The sequence below is a fragment of the Hyla sarda genome, chromosome 11, assembly GCF_029499605.1.
Source record: "Hyla sarda isolate aHylSar1 chromosome 11, aHylSar1.hap1, whole genome shotgun sequence".
Classification (NCBI taxonomy): Eukaryota; Metazoa; Chordata; class Amphibia; order Anura; family Hylidae; genus Hyla; species Hyla sarda.
Window position 1 is genome coordinate 34,204,757 of NC_079199.1, and position 22,571 is coordinate 34,227,327.

Below are 22,571 nucleotides of genomic sequence, written 5' to 3' on the forward strand. Positions count from 1 at the left end.
ACAATTAGTTTAGAATATTATTCAAGCATAATGTACAAAAACATTTAATTAATATACTGGAATTAATGTATGGATTACAAGACCAATGACTGCAGGAGGACCTGCAGGAGGATTTGTCAGCAGGGCATTGTGTGGATCTATACTGTCATCTACATACATTTTTAAATTCTTGTCATATATTTTGTGAACATCGATGCAGATGTATGATTCTTCTGGAAGTTTTAACAATGTTTTAAGTGAAACATACTTATCTAAGGCAAGGACATGTTCAAAGTCAAATGCTGCCTCATTCCACAGGCCTAGGTCTGTGTAGAGGACTCCACGATATAGAAAGGCATTGAGGTTCTCAAATTCATCATTAAGAAGCACTGGAGCATAAAAAACAAAAAAACAATAAATACAAACCAATAAATTCTATATACATACAGTATAAGTAAAATATTTGTATGAAAAAGAAGGTTCCCTACTTCTATTAAAGGAATTAAAAGGCTTATCCAGGAATAGAAAAACAGAGCTAATTTATTTCAAAAACTGCTCCCAGTTTGTCTCCAGTTTGTGGTTCTGCAGCTCAGTTCCCTTGAAGTGAATGAAGGTAAATTTAATACCCCACCCACACCAAGTTGTAATACCACACCAAACCTGGAGACAGACGGGGAGCGTTTTTGTTGTTGTTTTTTTTTTTAAAGAATATAGCTCTGTTTTTCTATGCCTGGATAGCTCCTTTAAGTTTCTTTTAATATAAATTCAAACCTTTACAATATAGGCATCTTAATGATAATGTGCGTAATTCTTATATTAGATTTCTCAAAATAAAGCAAAATAATTGTCAGGATTCGTCATGCTGGAGGTGGATCCACTGTGCCAGAGAGGGATTGGCGTGGACAGTGTCGGTGGACCGGTTCTAAGTTGCTACTGGTTTTCACCAGAGCCCGCCGCAAAGCGGGATGGTCTTGCAGCGGCGGTAGCAACTAGGTCGTATCCACCGGCAACGGCTCAACCTCTCTGACTGCTGAGATAGGCGCGGTACAAGGGATTAGACAAGAGCAAGGTCGGACGTAGCAGAAGGTCAGGGCAGGCAGCAAGGATCGTAGTCAGGGGCAACGGCAAGAGGTCTGGAACACTGGCTTGGGATACACAAGGAACGCTTTCACTGGCACAATGGCAACAAGATCCGGCAAGGAAGTGCAGGGGAAGTGAGGTAATATAGGGAAGTGCACAGGTGAACATACTAATTAAAAGCCATGCGCCAATCAGTGGCGCACCGGCCCTTTAAATCGCAAAGAACCGGCGCGCGCCCTGGGGAGCGGGGCCACGCGCGCCGGGACAGCACAGACGGGGAGCGGGTCTGGTAAGCGTGTCGGGATGCGCATCGCGAGCGGGCGCGTCCCGCATCGCGAAACGCATCCCGGCTAGGGACATTATCGCAGCGCACCCGGTCAGCGGGTCTGACCGGGGCGCTGCGAGTAGGAGAACGCTGTGAGCGCTCCGGGGAGGAGCGGGGACCCCGAGCGCTCGGCGTAACAATAATAAACGTAGAAGCAGCAGGCTAAAGTCACTTCACAATGTAAGTTGTGCCATATAGGATAGGTAAGGTTTTAAAATCGAATTGAAAAGTATCCTGCTTACATGCCTTCCTGCTTTCAGGTAACAACATAACCTCTATCCTATGGTGAACAGATAGAAAATAGAGGGAAGATTTCTGACAGCAAGTTGCATAGAACCCTTTTTTTTTTTTATCTGGAGCTGTAGAGAACTACTAACAAGGGCATCCATCCATTACATGGTCATATGAATTTGTTCTTTGTAACATTACATGTAAAGTATGTTCATTTCTGTGGTCACCAATAATAAATCTTTATTTTTTATTTTATTTTTATTCAAAGCTTTATTGAATAAACAAAGGAAGCCAAAAGGTAAGGGATACAGAATAAAGAAAACCGGGGAAGGGCAAACAGGAACAACATAAAACTCAATAGGAAACAACACCATCAGCAACACAGTCAGTATATATCTAATCAGCAGGTTCAGTCAGAAGGACAGATAACAAATGACCAACGCAGTAAGCGATAGTGAACAACCAGGCCGCTGGGGTGGCCAAACAGGTAAAACAGTAAACAAATATGGAAACAAAGAGGAGCCAACAGGCAAAGAGTAAAAGGAAGGTGCGAGAGAAGGATGGGAAGAAGGAAAGAGGGTAGAGGGGCATCTACAATAAATCTTATTGAAGGGTGCTTTAGAATCTGGTCCCTCCAGCGATCAGCTGATCCCATCCTAATGCAGCTTCATTTTGATAAGACTGTCAAGTTGGGACAACTTCTTTGAAAATAAGTAAATTATCATTCCTTGATACAACCTCAGATACAAAAAGGAAGGTAAAGGTAAAATAGTCAGTCTTTCTATGCTGGTGATCCATACACTTGGTCCCTACACACTCCTGTTTTAGAAAGGGCAAATAACCAGAAATGTTGTGAACACAAAAAAAAGACCAGAAAGTGATTAGAAAGCACAAAACTAATCTGTACATTATCTAAAGGGGTTTCAAAGCAACAACAACCTATTCCCTGTACTGTGCTTAGCTATATTTATTGGATCCATAGAGCTAAATAAAGCTGAAGCATGCATGTCTGCCCACCGCTCCATTTAATGGCTTAGGACCCCTGTTCACGTGACCAGTGGAAGTCCCCCCCAATGATCAGTACTCCTCAACTAGTGTTGAGTTTGCTGTAACACAAGAGAAAAACCTTACATTTATCTACCATCTGATTATTCCTCTTGTTTTATCTTGACGCCATCATTATGCTTATTTGGTATCAAGAAGTAAATGTATATTATTTATTCTTTTAATTCCTCTTGGATAAAATGCTCTTAAAAAAAAATCATATTCACATTACCAGAGACACTGAAGTCTTGAAGTGCATGCTTAGGATAGCATTTACGCAACAGACATCCTCGATAATAAAATGCCATCCAATTTTTCGGATCTAAATGAATGACAGCTGAAAAATCTTCAGCCGCTTCACTATAGCGAGCAAGTTCGGTATAAGCTCTTCCACGGTACATTCTGTTCAACAAAAAGTAAATTAATACAATCAGGTTACTTATACAGAATCCTTATTTCTACAGCAGTACATACCATAAAGGCAGGTAATGTGGCTGCTGGGAGACCTTTTTGTTTGCTGGTGGGTCCCAACCCCAGGTGTGTTCTAGAAGTGGTAGAAGGGGTATTGCAGAAAAAAGCTCTTATATATACACACACATATATGTTATATATATCTCAACTGGCTCCAGAAAGTTAAACAGATTAGTATATTACTTCTATTAATAAAATCTTAACCCTTCCAATAATTATCAGCTGCTGAAGTTGAGTTGTTCTTTTCTGTCTTTCAAAAGTGCTCTCTGCTGACATCTCTGCTTGTCTCGGGAACTGCACAGAGTAGAAGAGGTTCCCAAGACATGTGTCATCAGAGAGCACTTAGACAGAAAAGAACAACTCAACTTCAGCAGCTCTTAAGTACTGAAAGGATTACGATAATTTACAAATCTTGTAACTTTCTGGACCCAGTTGATATATATAAAAAAGTTTTTTCCTGGATAACCCCTTTAAAATACCATAGGAAACTTGTGTATCCCCTCCCACAAGAATTTACAATATCTAAACTACATGGACAAAAGTATTGGAAGACATCTCTCATTCACTGAATTCAGGTGTTACATTCAGTCTCATTGCTACAGGTGTATAACTTAATTCATGGCAGAGCAGCTACATGCAAGAGCGATGGAAACATGTTCTGTGGAGTAACGTATGATGCTTCCAAATCTTGTGTCTGATAGACGGGTCGGGGTTTGGTTAATGCCAGGAGAATATTGCCTAACTGGCTGCACTGTGCCAGCTGTAAAATTTGTTTTAGGAAGAATGATGCAATAGGGTTGTTTTTCACTAGTTAGACCAGGGCTGCTTTTGTGATGTAATCCCTTTCATTGCTGTGATCCTGTTGCTGTGATCTTTTCTGCTAACATCTTGTAAAGTCAGTGCATCAATAATGATTTTCTACCCCACCATGTCATCTATAGAAGTGCACTGTAAATCATGCCCCAGCACAGTGCCAGCCTGTTCAGTTCAGTGAACTTTCTCCAGCACTATGGAAATGAATAGCAGACAGGAGTATGTGCTGTCATGTCACTGGCCAAAGAAGAAAGGGAAAGAAAGTCTATATGTGAGTACTGCTGGCAAATAGTTCCATCCCTTCACATGGAGAGAAGGAGAAATAGCTGTGCACCAAAGACTGTATCTCTCTGAGGCTCAATAACAGCAGGGAGTGAACTAAAATACCCTTGAAAACACTCTGAAGTGCTTATAGGGGTACTCCGCTGCTCAGCATTTGGAACAAACTGTTTCGAAAGCTGGAGTCGGCGCCGGGAGCTCGTGACTTCATTGTCCCGCCCCCTCATGATGTCACACCCCGCCCCCTCATTGCAAGTCTATGGGAGGGGGTGTGACAGCCTTCACGCCTCCTCCTTTAGACTTGCATTGAGGAGGTGGGGCATGACGGCAAGAGGGGGCGTGGCTATGACGTCACGAGCTCCCGGCGCTGGCTCCAGCATTTGAAACAGTTTGTTCCAAACGCTGATCAGCGGAGTACCCCTTTAGTGTTGACAAGGGGATTTTAGCTCACTCACTGCTGTTATTGAGCCTCAGAGAGTGAACCCCTTTAAGTAACCAAACCATGCAGGTTGTTAAAACTCTTTTGCAGTACAGATATGCTTTAAAATTGCTACTCTTCAGACAACGAAAAAAGTCCAGGTATGCCTTAAAATAGCTACTCATGAGGCAACCAGAAACTATACAACAGGTGGGCACTCTATTTAAATTTACAAGTGGGCAAATTGTAAACAAACAAAATGGTGCAGCAGCATCAAAATGATATGAAACAACATTGCAATGTGTAAATGTCTATCAATAAGACATGGGAAGTTGACCTTTGAAGCGATTAAAATATTGAAACAACAAAATTAAATAAAAATGAGTACTAACAACTGATTGAAATAAAACTAAAGGATCGCACCTTGCCTCTACGTTGTTAAACTCTTGTTTGATGACTGCAGTGAAATCTTGCACAGAGACGTTCCAGTTGCTGTTCTCAAAATAGTACAATCCATGCTTCATGAGCGCATCGGTGCGGCTGGGGTTATGGTAGTAACACTGTAAGGGTAGAAAAGAGAAAATGTAAAACTGAATAGCTGGATATTTCCTTCCAATGAATATATAGTTATTAATACCTGTGAATAGTCATCCATGGCTATTATCAGTTCATCCTGTGCCTCATACATCTGTGCTCGCCGGTAATATATGTCATCGTCTGTAGGTCGACATTTAAGAGCTTGTGTGTAATTTACAATGGACATGGTGTAGTCTTTCTTCTGCTTGTAGATCTCAGCTTTGGACAAGTAGGCATCTGTGTTTTATGGAACACATATTTTTATACAATTTGATCCATATACTTCTTAAAATCTTACACAGTGTTGTATACATTTAGACAGTATACTCTAGATCAGTGTTTCCCAACCATTGTGCCTCCAGCTGTTTTGAAACTATCAGCCTTTGGCTGTCTGGACATGCTGGGTGTTGTAGTTTCAAAAACAGCTGGTGGCACAATGGTTGGGAAACACTGTTCTAGATAGCTTCACATAGATCCATAGCTTTATAATAGATAGCTTTACATAGATCCATAGCTTTATAAAGACCATCATGAAATATTAGGACCTTCTAAAAAAAATAAAGCTGGACAAATACACAGCATTCTGATCAGATTTATATAGTAGGTAATACTATTTTTCTAGTTATTAAGTGGTATATACAACACTTGGAGCATTTACGTTTGCTATTATTTGAGAAATGTGTCACTGAACCTGAATATTTCCCATGACACTATACATTTTTCAAGAACCTTTTTTTAATACATTATCTGGGAGTACAAACGTCTAATGAGTACAGATGTATATATATATATATATATATATATATATATATATACATACACATACACAGTCATGGCCGTAAATGTTGGCACCCCTGAAATTGTATTGGAACTAAACCATAAAAGGGAGGAAAAAAAGCAAATTGGACATAATGTCACACCAAACCCCAAAAATGGACTGGACAAAATTATTGGCACCCTTTCAAATTTGTGGAAAAATAAGATTGTTTTATAGCATGTGATGCTTCTTTAAACTCACCCATCGGGCAAGTAACAGGTGTGGGCAATATAAAAATCACACCTGAAAGCAGATAAAAAGGAGAGAAGTTCACTCAGTCTTTGCATTGTGTGTCTGTGTGTGCTAAGCATGGACAACAGAAAGAGGAGAAGAGAACTGTCTGAGGACTTGAAAGCCAAAATTGTGGGAAAATATCAACAATCTCAAGGCTACAAGTCCATCTCCAGAGATCTAGATTTGCCTTTGTCCACAGTGCGCAACATTATCAAGAAGTTTGCAACCCATGGCACTGTAGCTAATCTCCCTGGGTGTGGATGAAAGAGATAAATTTATGAAAGGTGTCAACGCAGGATAGTCCAGATGTTGGATAAGCAGCCCCAAATAAGTTCTAAAGACATTCAAGCTGCCCTGCAGGCTCAGGGAGCATCAGTGTCAGCGTGAACTATCTGTCGACATTTAAATGTAATGAAACCCTATGGCAGGAGACTCAGGAGGACCCCACTGCTGACACAGACATAAAAAAGCAAGACTACATTTTGCCAAAATGAACTTGAGTAAGCCAAAATCCTTCTGGGAAAACGTCTTGTGGACAGATGACATTAGAGGATAAGGCTTCAATGGAACCCGACTCAACAGCGCTGATCGACCACAACAGGTGTAAGGATAAAAAGGAATTTATTGACCAGAATGTAACACGTTTCGCTGCGCATGCACAGCTTCTTCAGGCATGACAAGTGGGATACACAGCAGGTTTATATAGGTAAGAATTAACCATTTTGTTGACAGAGGCAACAGAAGGAATAAATCCCCTGTGTTTCATTATCGACCCATATTGTGAGTTGCTGGGGAAGACTCCGCAGTTGCAGGGCCCACGGCAAATCACAATATGAAGTTCACAAGGAGCAATAATATATAAAATCTCACTAGAGTTACAGGAAGATTTTTCTATACCAATATTACTACAGAAGTTTACAAAAAATAAAAATACAATATTAATAATATAATACCAGTCGGAATTAGTCACCCCTCAAAAAATATGACTTAAACAATGAAAGAAAAAGAAGGTGATAAGAACAAAATCAAAGACCAAAATAAATGTAAACATAATTTTATTACTAATTACAATTGTCAGGCAAATGAAATTAAACATATTTTAAAACGTAATTGGCCTATTCTCTGTAGTGATCCAATTTTGAAGAATATTGTACCCACCAATCCAGGTGTGACATTCCGACGATCCAGAAATTTGCAAAGTCTTATAGCCCCTAATAGGTTAAAAAATGGTAACAATGAGATCCAAACCTCTTCTAAATTGACAGTGGGTTGCTTTCTCTGCAATAGAACACGGTGTCTATGCTGCTCGATGATCGGTGCACCTAAATTTACTTTTGAGTTGGTTCAAACTAATCGAGCATTTTCTATTGAATGCAGAGTCAGTTGTGAGTTGTATCTGCTAAGTTGTAGCTGCCGGTTGCAGTACGTGGGTCGCACGATTCAAACTGTGCGATCACGTATGTGAAAACATAGATCCAACAACAAAAATAGTTTTCCATTACATAGCGTGTCTCGCCATTTTTCAACAATACATAATAATAATATTGACAGACATTTATCAAGCGATTTAGTTACATTTTTTTTACTAAAAATGTTGCACAAATGTCGCACCTGCGACTACGCGATTTTTCGTGCGACATTTTCACTGGAAAGCGAGAAAAGAAAATTTTCCAAAACTTAACTACGTAGTAATAATTTTAAAATGGACTACGGGTAGTCTGGTATTCATTAACAGCGAAAGTCGCAACTGCGCAAAAAAAAAAGTCGCAACATGGTTAAAAATTGACTAAATTTACTCCAGCTCAAACATGGAGCAGAAAAAGCTACAACCAAAGAAAAAAAGAAAAAATTGCTTACGTGAAAGAAATTTAGCAACAGGCTGAAACCAGTTGATAAATAAGTCACACATAAGCAAAAAAAAAAAAAAAAAAGTAAAGAAAAAATTACTAAAAAAAGGAATACATAAGCAAACATTGATAAATGTCCCCCATTAATGATTTACAACTTACCATTTTAGAAACCATCCCTGCAATAACTCCTAATCGCTATCAAAAACTGATCAATTAAAAATCCAATAGGATTCACAAACTGGAAACTTTAACCCCTCAGGGACTCAATGAATCAATAGAAAATGCTCGATAATTATCCATAATATTTGAAATTTCTGATAATCAGAAACGATCTGATAAGGAATTTTTTACATGACTTATTATATATTTAATCAGGTTTGAGAAATAGTTTTTCTAATTTTTAGAATGTTTATAATGATTTTTCAATGCAAGAAATGTATTTATATTCCTTGTCTTGGTATTATATATGTAAATTTTTTTATTAATTTTTATATTAATATTGGTATTATATTATTATTGTATTTTAATTTTTTGTAAACTTCTGTAGTAATATTGGTATAGAAAAATCTTCCTGTATATCTAGTGAGATTTTATATATTATTGCTCCACGTGAACTACATACAGTATTGTGATTTGCCATGGGCCCTGCAACTGCGGAGTCTCCCCCGGCAACTCACAATATGGGTCGATAATGAAACACAGGGGGTTAATTCCTTCTGTTGCCTCTGTCAACGAAATGGTTAATTCTTACCTATATAAACCAGCTGTGTATCCCACTTGTCATGCCTGAAGAAGCTGCGCATGCGCATTGAAACCCGTTGCATTCTGGTCAATAAATCCCTTTTCACCCTTACACCTGTTGTGGTCGATCAGCGCCGTTGAGTCGGGTTCCATTGAAGCCTTATCCACTAATGCCATAGATTTACCGGAGGGCAGCGGACAACCTACTATCTTATGCCTAAATGATTGTTGTGTATGAAGTTGCACAACCACCCAGGGTGAGCAATTAATTTATATACTTTTCTCACCCCGGGATTTGAACGTTACTATTTTATGGAGCGTTTGTCTTTTTATTCCTTGTGGACAGATGAGACCAAGATAGAGCTTTTTGGTAAAGCACATCATTCTACTGTTTACTGAAAACAGAATGAAGAACAGTGAAATATGATGGAGGTTCAATGATGTTTTGGGGTTGTTTTGCTGCCTCTGGCACTGGGTGCCTTGAATGTGTACAAGACATCATGAAATCTGAGGATTACCAACGGATTTTGGGTCGCACTGTACAGCCCAGTGCCAGAAAGATGGGTTTACGTCCGAGATCTTGGGTCTTCAAGCAGGACAATGACCCTAAACATATGTCAAAAAGCACCCAGAAACGGATGGCAACAAAGTGCTGGAGAGTTCTGAAGTGGCCAGCAATGAGTCCAGATCTAAATCTCATTGAACACCTGTGGAGAGATCTTAAAATTGCTGTTGGGAAAAGGCGCCTTCCAATAAGAGAGACCTGGAGCAGTTTGCAAAGGAAGAGTGGTCCAACATTCCGGCTGAGAGGTGTAAGAAGCTTATTGATTGTTTTAGGAAGCGACTGATTTCAGTTATTTTTTCCAAAGGGTGTGCAATCAAATATTAAGTTAAGGGTGCCAATAATTTTGTCCAGACCATTTTTGGAGTTTGGTGTGACGTTATGTTCAATTTGCTTTTTTTCCCTCCCTTTTTTGGTTTAGTTCCAATACACACAAAGGGAATAAACATGTGTATAGCAAAACATGTGTTACTGCAATCCTTTTCTGTGAGAAATACTTACTTTACGGCCATGACTATATAAAACAGTGGTCGGCACTACCGCATGTAGTGTGGGTTATGTGACTTCTCTGATTCGCGTAATAGCAACAGCACCAGAACTTGATAGCAGGACAACTACAGTTTTTCTTCCTGTGCTCAACCCCTCAGAAAGACAGTTCAAATCATACAACATAAGAAAGAAGAGAGGGAGCACTCATGATTAGGAAGTCATATCCAGTGGCATCTTTATTCTTGACAGTAGGTGCAGTGCAGTAACTCCATGAAGTGGGATGCCAAGGTCTGTGGACAGGACAAGTAAACTGCGGCTTTCGCGCTGAACACGCAGCGCTTCTTCAGACCCACAGGGAAGAAGAAGTGCTATGTGTTCGGCACGAAAGCGGCTGTTTACCTGTCCTGTATATATAAAATAGTAAAGTATCTAATACAACAAAAATTTTAAATCTTCGAAAGGTGAGCAGGGATTGTAAAGGTCTGTGGGATGTACACACAGGTAATATATGAACAAATATAACAAATATGAAGGACTAGTGTCTGCTATAGTTTCAGTATTTACACGTGTCTTATGATACTTGATACATGAGCCTTAGTAGGTTGATGGACAAGCACTGTTCTGAGTCATTGCCCCAAATCAGCCCTCGGATTTTCAACAATAGGAAACATATGTAAAGCATGAACACATACAGTGCTCATTCCATTGAACGATATTTATTAAAATCCAGAGATCTCATTTAAATTCAGTTGTCAATGTGCATAGCACCTAAAGAAAATGGGCAAATACACTATTCTATATCATACTAGAGCACAACCCCACAGCTTAGATATAGCCATTGATCAAAAGACAAAGGAACAGCCCTGTGCCATCCATTCTATTCTGTACCTCGTGGTATTAAACGCTGACCTGTAGGGTTAGGGTTTTTGCAAGTTTCCTATTCCTTACCTGTATGAGTTTTATTATATTTAATAATAAAGTTCAGGTCATCCAAAGCCTCGCTTGTCTTGCCTTGCAGAAGATAAATTAAATGTCTGTGCCAATATGCATCTAGCAGTTGTGGCTCATGTTTTATTACCTAAGAGAAGAGAAAGGAATGAAGATAACAGACAATACAAGTCCAATTTAAAAGGAACAGAAAACCTAGAAAATAAGGATATCCAGTATTATCCAACTGATTTCCTGAAATCCAACATGCCCAATCTTTCTCTCCTCTGATACCTAACTTTGGGGAAGAGTTTGGAGGCGCCCTTGGAATGCCTATGATTCTATTTCAGAAAATGTTTGGGGAAGAGCTCCTGCTACAGTGAGTTGCCTTACAGCAAGAGACAGGTCTTGTCTGAGTTTTGCTAAAGAAGGAAAAAATGGATTGTCTTCTGTAAGTATAGTACTCCTTAGTAAAATTCAAAACACTATGTGAAATGGGGACGACTCAGCAACAAATTAACCCCATGAATAATAATCTGAACTTTAACTAATAAAGCAGATCAGTCAACATACTATGTCCCCCTCAGCAGCTGGCTGCTGAATATTTGCATACACGTCAACCTGTCAATCATTGTGAGGAGGGTCGATGGAAGTACAGAGAAACCCCATTTATAACTGCTATCCTGGTGTATTCTGATATTTTTGTAGAATACAGCAGAGCAGACCTATCCCCTTACTATTCAGGCATTACATAGAGCGAGGTAGTCTCATCACAGATCTGATTTATAAAATGTATTGTATTGTTTTGTGGTGGCCCAGTATGGGATGGTGTGTCCTCGCACTCTTTATGTCCTTATAAAGTGTATTGTACCTTTAATAGTTTGTACCATGTGATTAAAGTTATACCATGTGATTGTTACCCAGGAAGCACTAGTGACCAGGTGACCCCCCAAGTGACCTATGGGCTCCTTGCCCAGCCCCCCCCCCCCCCCTATAAAACCAGTGCAGTCAAGATGTCTTACAGAGTGTGTCCAGAGCATTGGAGGCCTCAAGCCTAAAGTCTGCAGCCACAAGTCAGCTCCCGTACGCTAAAAGTCATCGTCATGTCAGTCACAAGTCAGTCATCAGTCAATTGTCTAGTCACCGTGGCCTGCACTAAAGTGTCTCTACATACTGCAAGTCCCAGCAAGCCTGCAAGGTCCCCCTGTGTCCCTGGTCACCTCCTTGGGATTCTGGCTGTACTGCATAGACTGTGTCATCTGTCAAACCTCAGTAAAGCTACCGTTTGTCCATAACTTGGCATCGGTGTCTTCATTGCCCCCATGCCTAGCCCAGGACCAGCGGTATTACCGTCGGGTGGTTAAGGCTGAACTACGCCCTGGCGTCACAACTGGAAGGGGTTAATAACATCTGCCCCTTGGGTTATAACATCTACCCTGCATTGCACCACGCTAACACCACAGTATATTGACAAACAACAAGGTGTATGCTGCCATAATAACTTCTGTGGTTTATATAATACGGCTCAGTAATTTACAATAGCAGAGACCATTGCTGAATTCAAAAATCTATTTAGAACAGCTACTATCAGGGACACAATATAGCCCTAAGCTTTCTACTCTTAAAACAGTTGCACACTATCATCAACAATTTAAAAGAGGTTTTCCAGGTTTTACATTGATGGCAAGACAGGCCATAACTGTCTGACACCCAGTATCCCCGCAAATCGGCTTTTTGGTAGAGTCATGGTTCTGGCATACACGAAATGAATGGGGTAGAAGCAGAAGTAAAAGTCAGCACTACCCTACACAATGAATGGAGCTATCTGCTTCCATCCCTGTTCATTGTGTACATGCCAAAGCCCCACCTGCAAATAACTAAGAAATTAATTTACTGCACTATGGATGTAAATTCCAAAATATTTTTTAGGCAAAAAAGAGAGGAAAATAACATGCACCCCTAGTGTAGTATGCTTAGAAAATGGTAGGTAAGCAAAATAGAAATCCACTTACCAAAGTGTGTTGCGCTGAGGGCACAACACCATATAACATATTAGTCAGAGATGTCACCCAGAAGTGCAAGAGACTAGCTCATCTGGCTTGATGAGCTATCCTCCCATAGTCTTGCATTGAGGAGACGGGGCGCCACATCACAAGGGGTGGAGCCGTGGCATCAAGATACTCCGGCCCCTGTATCACAAATCATCAGACATGGAGCGATCTTCACTTCGTGAGGCTCATGACAAGTGGGTGCAGCAGGAGAGATTGCGGGAGTCTCCAGCGACGGGACCCCCGCGATCAGACATCTTATCCCCTATCCTTTGGATAGGGGATAAGATGTCTAGGGCAGGAGTACCCCTTTAAGGTCATGTGTTTATACAATACATGATACTTCTTCTGGGATCCCTACTACGGCTGTGTTACTTAGTTACGTCCAATGGACAACGGAGGTTCTTTCCTGAATAGCTTCATTGACGTAACCTTTCAGTGTATGTAAAGCTAACCTATTTATACTGTGAATGTTTGTTATGTCTTGAACGCACATTACCCAAGAAAGGGCCATTTTGGGCCATTGTTATACTGTGCTCAATAAACCTGTTTTAGCAAGAATCGATGACTATAGTGGCCCTATGATTGACACAGAAACTGTGCTTGAGAAAGATGCTGTTCTCTGCTTTTTTCTTAAGATATTTTTTATACCCTTCAGTCTTACCAAGTCTAAATCTTGAATTGCCAGTGTCAAATTTCCAATCTTTCTATTGAGTGCTCCTCTTCTACAGTAGTGAAATATAGATGGTGTCTTCTGTTGTTCTATCATATTGGTTAAATCTGAAATTTCTCCCATTACATCTTGCACTGATGCTGCTGGGTCTTCCACTAGAAGAGGGGGTATTGAATCCAGTCCTATGGCCCATGATACTGCCTCCTTAGGAACTTGTTCAGAATGAATGCCATCAGTCATATCAAAATAGTTGTGTTCATCTTCAATCGATGTCTGACTTGATGGAAAAACCTCATCAAACCAATTATTCCAGATGTCTCTCACCCACTCACGAACATCCTGACCACTATAGATGCCACCATGTGTCTTCAAGAAGCTTGAGAAATCTAGCTGGCACGGAAGACTCATGCTCCGCGGACGATGAGCTGGGCTGTGTCTTACTTGGGTTCTTACAAAGGATATAGATCTATATATGAATAAAATTGTTATAATAAAAAATATGTGCAAATTCCTATTATAGAGTACATTGTATGGGTTTATAACCCATGGAAGTAAGGGTTATAAACTCCATGGGCTAACCTTTCTATGATGCGGGATGGTTGGTTCAACTTCAGTAAAATGTCCTGAAACTTTGCTGGATCTAGGAGTCTTTTTCGTTTCTTCGATTTCTTCTTAAAGGGAATAACATTTTTCAAGACATGAGTTGTCACAATTCCCACATCAGACAAGAAATCTTTGCCTTTCTCCACAAGTAAGTCTGGTCTTACAGCACTGTCTGGCAGAGGCTCAGCAGTTTGGGCTTGTTCTTCATGAAGTTCATCATGGACACCAGGAATAACAAATGGAGGCTTTGCTGCCTTGTAATTCTGCTGTTTCCACATTTCAAGCTCTTTCATACTTGTCTGAAAGTCAGCAGAAAGATGAAACAAACACGTTCTATGGGATGACAAATCCGGAGTAGAGGATGATTTCTAGACAACAAAAACAAAGAAACTAAACTTAATTCACTAGAATAAAGTCCTTTTTGTATGTTTATATAATTAATCTTTTTTTTTTCAAATCATCTAACCAATCATCACAGACATGGCCATGATCAGGGCAGTACAGGTGGCACAGCTTCCAGGAGCCTAGACAAATATTAATAATACAGCTATTATTGACGTCAATGGAAGCTTTTGAATTTATTTGCAGTGATATCCCCCCAAGTGATGGTTTCTTGCAGTTTCTTTACTAACCCCTTGCTTTTGCAATTATAGTAGTCCTGACAAGCTAGCATACTAATACAGCATAATGATCACATGGAAACAGGAGCTATGGTCATGTAATCACTTGAGTAGTGAAACCTGGCAGGTACATCTTAGTGGCCATATAGGGAGAGGGTCTCCTTTGTCATCCAATCAAAAGCCCTGTGACTTGACGCCTATCAATGATGCCTATGTCTTCTAAATATGGAAGCTTAATAGGCCCCAGTTGTACACTGACAGGCATAATACTCCATAAGCATTGCAGTGTATTATATAAGCTATGAGATGATGTTCATGTTCAAGTCCCTTAAAGGAACAAAAAAACTTAAATAAAAGTTTAACCCCTTCCCGACCCATGACATACATGTACGTCATGGGTCGGGTAAGCGGACATGATGCGGGCCCATGTCATAACCGGCAGAGGGCCCCTGCTATCAGCAGCTTACATCTGTCAGTAATGACGGACATCAGAGATCGTTAAGGTTTAATACTGTGATCTATACTCCAGCACATCTGACAAAGCCCTCCCTAAGCCTTGAAATGTGTTATGTATGGTTAATAAAGACATTTGTGAGATACACATCACTCTCTGACTTGTGAATCACGGCAAGAACTCATTTCTTTCCTCTACTGTACTCCTATACGGATCACAAACATTATGTAATTGCAAGGTGACAATGGGTTGCTAGGAAGCTAGGGGCCTTACCTCTGCTCCTCGAGCCTTCCGGGCTTCCGAGACGGGGACGTGACGTCTCGCCACGCCCCCTCAATTCATGTCTATGGGAGGGGGCATTGCGGCCGTTACGCCCCCTCCAATAGAAATGAATGGAGGGGGCGTGGTGAGACGTCACGTCCCCGTCTCGGGAGCCCGGCGGTTTCCGAAACTTCAGACGCAGCTACGCATAGAATGCGGGTTGATGCAGGGAGATTGTGGGGGTCCCAGCGGCGGGCCCCCCGCGATCAGACATCTTATCCCCTATCCTTTCGATAGGGGATAAGATGTTTTTGCCCGGAATACCCCTTTAAGTTTTATTTTTTTATTTTTTTTACCATTAAATTAAATAAAAATTATCCAAGCTTGGTATCAATGGAATCGTACTGACCAATACAATAATGTTTGCATGTCAGTTTTACCATATTGTAAAGTCCGAAAAAATGATTGCCCCACAAATTAGCATAATTTCATATTTGCTTACAAATTGGCTTTGTTATACATTAAAACATGAACCAACTGGTTGTAGGTTGCTGAGACAACCAAAATGTTTACCACCCAAATTCAATACTCAGCAACACAAAAAGGTATACGAAAGTATATAAAACTTTATTAAAGATACATAGAATAACATACTTTAAAAACAATGCATAGAAACAGTGCACAGAACTGAGTAAAAAGCAGGGGATAAAGATGCACACATTGGGAGCGTAAATGCAAACAAGTACATATGTATGCATGAATACACAAACAGAGAGTACGCTGAAAAGAGTATATATGAACCCTGACAGAGAATGGTTAGGAATGTATAAGCATACAGTGCACAAAAAATAGGAAATAATGACCATTGTAGAGCCATGTACCACCTGCACTTACCCCAACATACGTTTTGGGCTACTGCGCTTCGTCAGGGGGCGTGCATCTGTATCCCCTGCTTTTTACTCAGTTCTGTGCACTGTGTCTATTGTTATTCTATGTATCTTTAATAAAGTTTTATATACTTTCGTATACCTTTTTGTGTTGCTGAGTATTGAATTTGGGTGGTAAACATTTTGTTATACATTATATGATAAAATTAAGTTTATGAATTAAAAGTACAACTAGTCCTTCAAAAATAAGCCCTAATTCAACTTTGTCAGAGGAAAAATAAAAAAGTTGATGGGTTTTATAAGGTAAGAAAGAGAAAAACGTGAGCCAGAAATCAAAATTCACTGGGTTATGAAGGGGTTAAAAAAGTTTTAGAAAACAATAAAAAATTACACAGTATTGTGTTGGTCTCTAGTCTGCCTTCTAGTTACTGCCATATGCACTTTTATGCAAAATGAGTGTACAGATTTTACCAAAAATCTTTAATTTTCAGTTTTGATTTAATCCATATCTAAACTGAGAAAATGTATTTATACCATATAGGTCATGTATGACACAATTGTTCTCATTGTAATGCACAATTATTTGCAACATATCTTAGGAAAACAAATATTTTGTTGCATCCTAAAAGTGGAGAAAATCATGTCAGGTCTGTCCTATCTCCCTATATACATAATTGTTCTAGTTAGGTAATAAATGTTACGAGTCTTATGACATACAGCACTGCCAATTTAAATGTCTAGCAAATTTTGTAATGTAGCATAAGCCACTGAATACTAACACATTTACTTACCATCAATAGTCCAGCAGATGAAGATGACAAATGGATGTCTGACAATGATTTGCATTTTCGTGATAAAATCCGGTCCTATGAACATAAAGCAGTATATACCTGGAGGACTGTAATATACGGTAATGAACGCTACATAATTATATCTTGAACCACAAGCAGACGTATAATTGTTTCCATGTGGTGAAAAACTCGCTGCTTCTGCAATTATTATTATCCATAATGCAATGCATATTTTCATGACAGTCATCTACTATTCAAAATATTTTTGCCATACATACACAGAATGTTCTTTAGGAATAACATCACATAAAAAATAAATAAATAAATAAATAAATAAAACATATCCGGAAATTACCAGCATCGCCAGGTCTTCAGGATCTATACTTTCCTCATCTGATGACTCACTGTTAGTCTGTATTGCCGCAAATTCTTCTATTTCATCCTGCTCACCCAAGCAGCTCTAAAAGATGGAAAAGTATATCCTGACATATACTGTATATACTTGAGTATAAGCCGACCCGAATATAAGCCGAGGCCCCTAATTTTACCCCAAAAACCCAGGAAAAGTTATTGACTCAACTATAAGCCTAGGGTAGGAAATACATCATCCCCCATGTAATCATCCCCCCCCCCCTTCATCATCACCGCCTGTCAATCCCTTCATCAGTGTTCTTCAACCCGCAGACCTCCAGATGTTGCAAAACTACAACTCCCAGCATGCCCGGACAGCCATCGCCTGTCCAGGCATGCTGGGAGTTGTAGTTTTGAAACCTCTGGTGGTCCGCAGGTTGAAGACCACTGCGGCCTTCGTCATCATCCAGCCCCCCCCCCCTTTTGTTTTGTACGTACCTCCCCCCCGGCGGGAAGTTAGGGTGAGCTGGTCCGGGCCATCTATGCTGCAGGGACTGTCCGGTGGGGAGGATTAGTCGTTGCGGGCTGTCCATTTTCACCGGGGGGGGCCTCTTCTCCGCACTTTCGGCCTGGCCCTGGACTAGTGACGTTGCCTTGACGACGACGCACAGGGACGTTGCGCATGAACGTCCCTGTGTGTTGTCGTCAAGGCAACGTCACTAGTCAGGGGACGGCCCGAAGTGCGGAGAAGAGGCCCCCCCGGTGAAAATGGACAGCCCGCAACGACTAATCCTCCCCACCGGACAGTCCCTGCAGCATAGATGGCCCGGACCAGCTCACCCTAACTTCCCGCCAAGGGGAGGTACGTACAAAAGAAAAGGGGGGGGGGGGGCTGGATGATGACGAAGGCCACAGTGGTCTTCAACCTGCGGACCTCCAGAGGTTTCAAAACTACAACACCCAGCATGCCCGGACAGCCGATGGCCGTCCGGGCATGCTGGGAGTTGTAGTTTTGCAACATCTGGAAGTGCGCAGGTTGAAGACCACTGATGAAGGGATTGACAGGCGGAGAGTTCACTCAAGTATAAGCCGAGGGGGGGCGTTTTCAGCACGAAAAATCGTGCTGAAAAACTCGGCTTATACTCGAGTATACGGTAGTTGCAGGTGTGTTAAATAACATTAAGCAGAGCTGAAAATAAATGACTTTAAGAATAAAAAAACAACAAATAAAACGTGTAATTAATAACCAGTAGAATAACTCATTGTGATATCATTATGTCCCTGTCTCGGTAAACCTGCTAAAATATTTTAAAGGTGTTTTCTGCAATTTATTTTTATATCCCATTCTTAGGATATGTGAATGCAAGGAAAAGCGACCGCACACCGGCGCTTCGTGTATTACCCAAGAAAAAAAGCCACAGGGACTGATGTCTCTGATAGATGGTCCCTCACCTTAAGTGACTTTAGTTGACACTCACTGCTCAGAAGCAAGCGATGCACCTGCTTAATGCATCTGAGCGTACAGGTATGCCCTTGGTCCTTAAGTACCAGAACACAAGGGCATACCTGTCAAGGGCATACCAGAACACAAGGGCATACCTTAGCCATGCTATTCTGTTATTGAAAACCCATACCACTGGGACATATAGAAATCTATAAGTTGGAGCTAAACTACTAGTTTATGGTTTCCAACTAACCACAGGGGATATTTTTATACTGCAAACTATGTGAAATCTGGGAAACAAACATAATCATAAACATATACAGTGATCCCTCAACTTACAATGGCCTCAACATACAATAGTTTCAACATACAATGTTTTTTTCTGGACCATCGTAACTTGAAACCAGACAACAAACAATGCTACATACAGTCCAGATCTGTGATACCTGTCACAACTGGAGGAACTGACCAATCAGAATGGGCATTTTACTGGTAAATCACCTCTATTACTGAAGTGCATGCACTGACTGGCTGTCTGGTAGCGCCCCCTACATTACAGGGAGGAACTACAAGTTCTGTACTACTCCTTACCTGTGCCAGGGTTAGCTGCTCCTTTGGACACCAAGTAAGAGTGGTTCCATTTGGGACACTAAGTGTACCGTATAGGACCCTGAAGAAGCTCCTGTCCTCTACATAATCCATTGTTTCCCAACCAGGGTGCCTCCAGCTGTTGCAAAACTACAACTCCCAGCATGCCCGGACAGCCAACGGCTGTCCGGGCATGCTGGGAGTTGTAGTTTTGCAACAGCTAGAGTCACCCTGGTTGGGAAACACTGACATAGACAGTGATTTACAGCTCCCAGCAGATCTTTCTTACTTTTATGTGTAAGGATTTGCTTTATCTGTATTAGTTATCTACTTATTTTTGTTTAATTCTCACTTTTTCCTATTTTTGGATGATATTTTGGTGGCTTCAGAACCAATTACCAGGTTTCCATAGAGTTCTGGTCTCAACATACAATGGTTTCAACATACAATGGTCATCCTGGAACCAAATAATATTGTAACTTGAGGGACCACTGTATTACAAAGAAACTAGAGTTGTCTTCACATTAACATTCTTGGTTTAGAACACCATAAATATGAGTTATTGTTGAAGTCCCAGCAAACTAAAGTTTAGAACAATCATGACATCCTCTGGACATTCATGGTACTGCATTTCAAAAGACAGCACATGAGGTAAGGAAAAGTAAAAGAGTTATTTCAATTCTAGTGCTGCAGCTACATTCCAATACTGTCTGAGGAACAAATCTCAGAAAAAAAACACTGAAGCTTATTTAGAAAGCAGAATGAGACAGGTCCCTATAAATCCCATATGGCTAATATGCACAGAACAAGGAACAGAGAGAAAACTATTCAAGGAAACCCCAACACATAATTCTTAACTGATAAGATAAACAGAATCCTTATATAAAAAATAAATAAAAACAAATACATAAATAACCATCTAAAAACCACATTCAGGATCTGTCCATGTAATGTGGTCAAACCACACAGCTAATCTACTAATGTTGTTTTGAACACCTTAATAAAATGGGAATGGTTGGTGTTATTAACTGTGGCACATTAGTATATGTGAGGGGGGGGACTTTTGAAAATGGGTGGTGACCATGGCGGCCATTTTAAAATCGGCCATTTTGAATCCAACTTTTGTTTTTTCAATAGGAAGAGGGTCATGTGACACATCAAACTTATTGGGAATTTCACAAGAAAAACAATGATGTGCTTGGTGTTAACGTAACTTTATTCTTTCATGAGTTATTTACAAGTTTCTGACCACATATAAAATGTGTTCAATGTGCTGCCCATTGTGTTGGATTGTCAATGCAACCCTCTTCTCCCACTCTTCATACACTGATAGCAACACCGCAGGAGAAATGCTAGCACAGGCTTCCAGTATCCGTACACACTGCTATATACTACTATATACACCGCAGGAGAAATGCTAGCACAGGCTTCCAGCATCCGTAGTTTCAGGTGCTGCAGAATGGGCAAAACAAAAATTGCAACAGGACCCTCAGTTTATGCAGAAGATTTTGTTCAGTGATGAGGCAAACTTTTATGTGATTGGTGAAGTTAACAAACAAAACCACCGCTATTGGTCTGACACTAACTCACATTGGATACATCCCTCCAAGACTGGAACACAAACATTGATGGTATGGTGTGGTATATGGGGTACAAAGATTGTGGGGCCATTCTTCATCAATGGAAACCTCAAAGCCACATGATATGCGAAATTGCTACATGATGATGTGTTTCCCTCTTTATACACTGAAGCTGGCACGTTCCCTGAGTTTTTCCAGCAAGATGGTGACCACCACATTATGGGTGTCAGGTCCGAGCATTCCTAGATGAACAGTTTCCTGGAAAGTGGATTGGTCATTGTGGGCCAGTCGAATGGCCCCAAAGGTCTCCCGATCTGACCCCCTTAGACTTTTATCTTTGGGGTCATCTGAAGGCAATTGTCTATGCTGTGAAGATACAAGATGTGCAGCACCTGAAACTACAGATACTGGAAGCCTGTCCTAGCATTTCTCCTGCGGTGTTGCTATCAGTGTGTGAAGAGTGGGAGAAGAGGGTTGCATTGACAATCCAACACAATGGGCAGCACATTGAACACATTTTATAAGTGGTCAGAAACTTGTAAATAACTCATGAAGGAATAAAGTTATGTTAAAACCAAGCACATCATAGTTTTTCTTGTGAAATTCCCAATAAGTGTGATGTGTCACATGACCCTCTTCCTATTGAAAAAACTAAAGTTGGATTCAAAACGGCCGACTTCAAAATGGCCACCATGGTCACCACCCATCTTGAAAAGTTTCCCCCCCCCTTACATATACTAATGTGCCACAAACAGGAAGTTAATATCACCAACCATTCCCATTTTATTAAGATGTATCCATATAAATGGACACTTGGCAAAAAAAAGAAAAAAAAAACAACTAGAAAAATAAATGAAACCAAAGATGAAGTTGCAATCCCATTTATTTCCTAGAGTGAATACACCCATACAATTCACATATAATCACCCAGTTAACACATAAATAGATCCTCCTGAGGAACCTTGACATATGGCGAAACATGGGGGCTTATCCTTCTGCTAGGGATGTCCCAGTTTTTTTTAAGACCGAGTACTAGTACCGATACTTTTTTTAAAGTACTCGCCGATACCAATTACTGATACTTTTTTCTATGTCATGTGACAGGGTTTTTTTTATGGGGAAAAGGGGTGTTTTTTTGTTTTTTTTTAATTAGAAAAAGGATTGCGGCGTTCCCACCAGCAAGTACAGTACATGCTGTCCCAGGGGCTACCGATGCTGTCCCGCTGCTCCGGCGTCTTCTTCGGGATCCTCCAATGTCTTCCGCATCTTCTCCGGTGTCCGGGCCCGGACCCCAGAGAAGATGCAGAAGACACCAGAGGATCGGGAAGTGGACCCGGAGCAGCGGGGATAGGTAAGTGAACCTGTCCGGGATGCTTAAACTGCTATCCGACAGCAGCTTAAGCATTTTGTGCAGTAAATGCAGTTAATGCGATGG

At 40.6% G+C, this 22,571-nt stretch overlaps 1 protein-coding gene across 8 annotated transcripts in view; it reads right to left on the reverse strand.

Moving 5' to 3' along the window:
• The window catches only part of TTC6 (tetratricopeptide repeat domain 6), a 167,841-nt gene that overhangs the window by 74,275 nt on the left and 70,995 nt on the right, over positions 1-22,571 (reverse strand). For all 8 annotated transcript variants that reach the window (XR_008848967.1, XR_008848971.1, XR_008848972.1 and 5 more), the window contains 9 exons: positions 17,529-17,633; positions 17,174-17,248; positions 14,137-14,528; positions 13,549-14,023; positions 10,858-10,987; positions 5,278-5,453; positions 5,064-5,200; positions 2,892-3,061; positions 248-368 (listed from right to left, as the gene is read on the reverse strand). Coding sequence is in view for 1 of the 8 variants with exons in the window: in XM_056546769.1 (XP_056402744.1) it covers positions 248-368; positions 2,892-3,061; positions 5,064-5,200; positions 5,278-5,453; positions 10,858-10,987; positions 13,549-14,023; positions 14,137-14,528; positions 17,174-17,248; positions 17,529-17,633 (1,781 nt within the window). In the remaining 7 variants the exon portion in view is untranslated. The remainder of the gene's footprint in view (positions 1-247; positions 369-2,891; positions 3,062-5,063; positions 5,201-5,277; positions 5,454-10,857; positions 10,988-13,548; positions 14,024-14,136; positions 14,529-17,173; positions 17,249-17,528; positions 17,634-22,571) is intronic.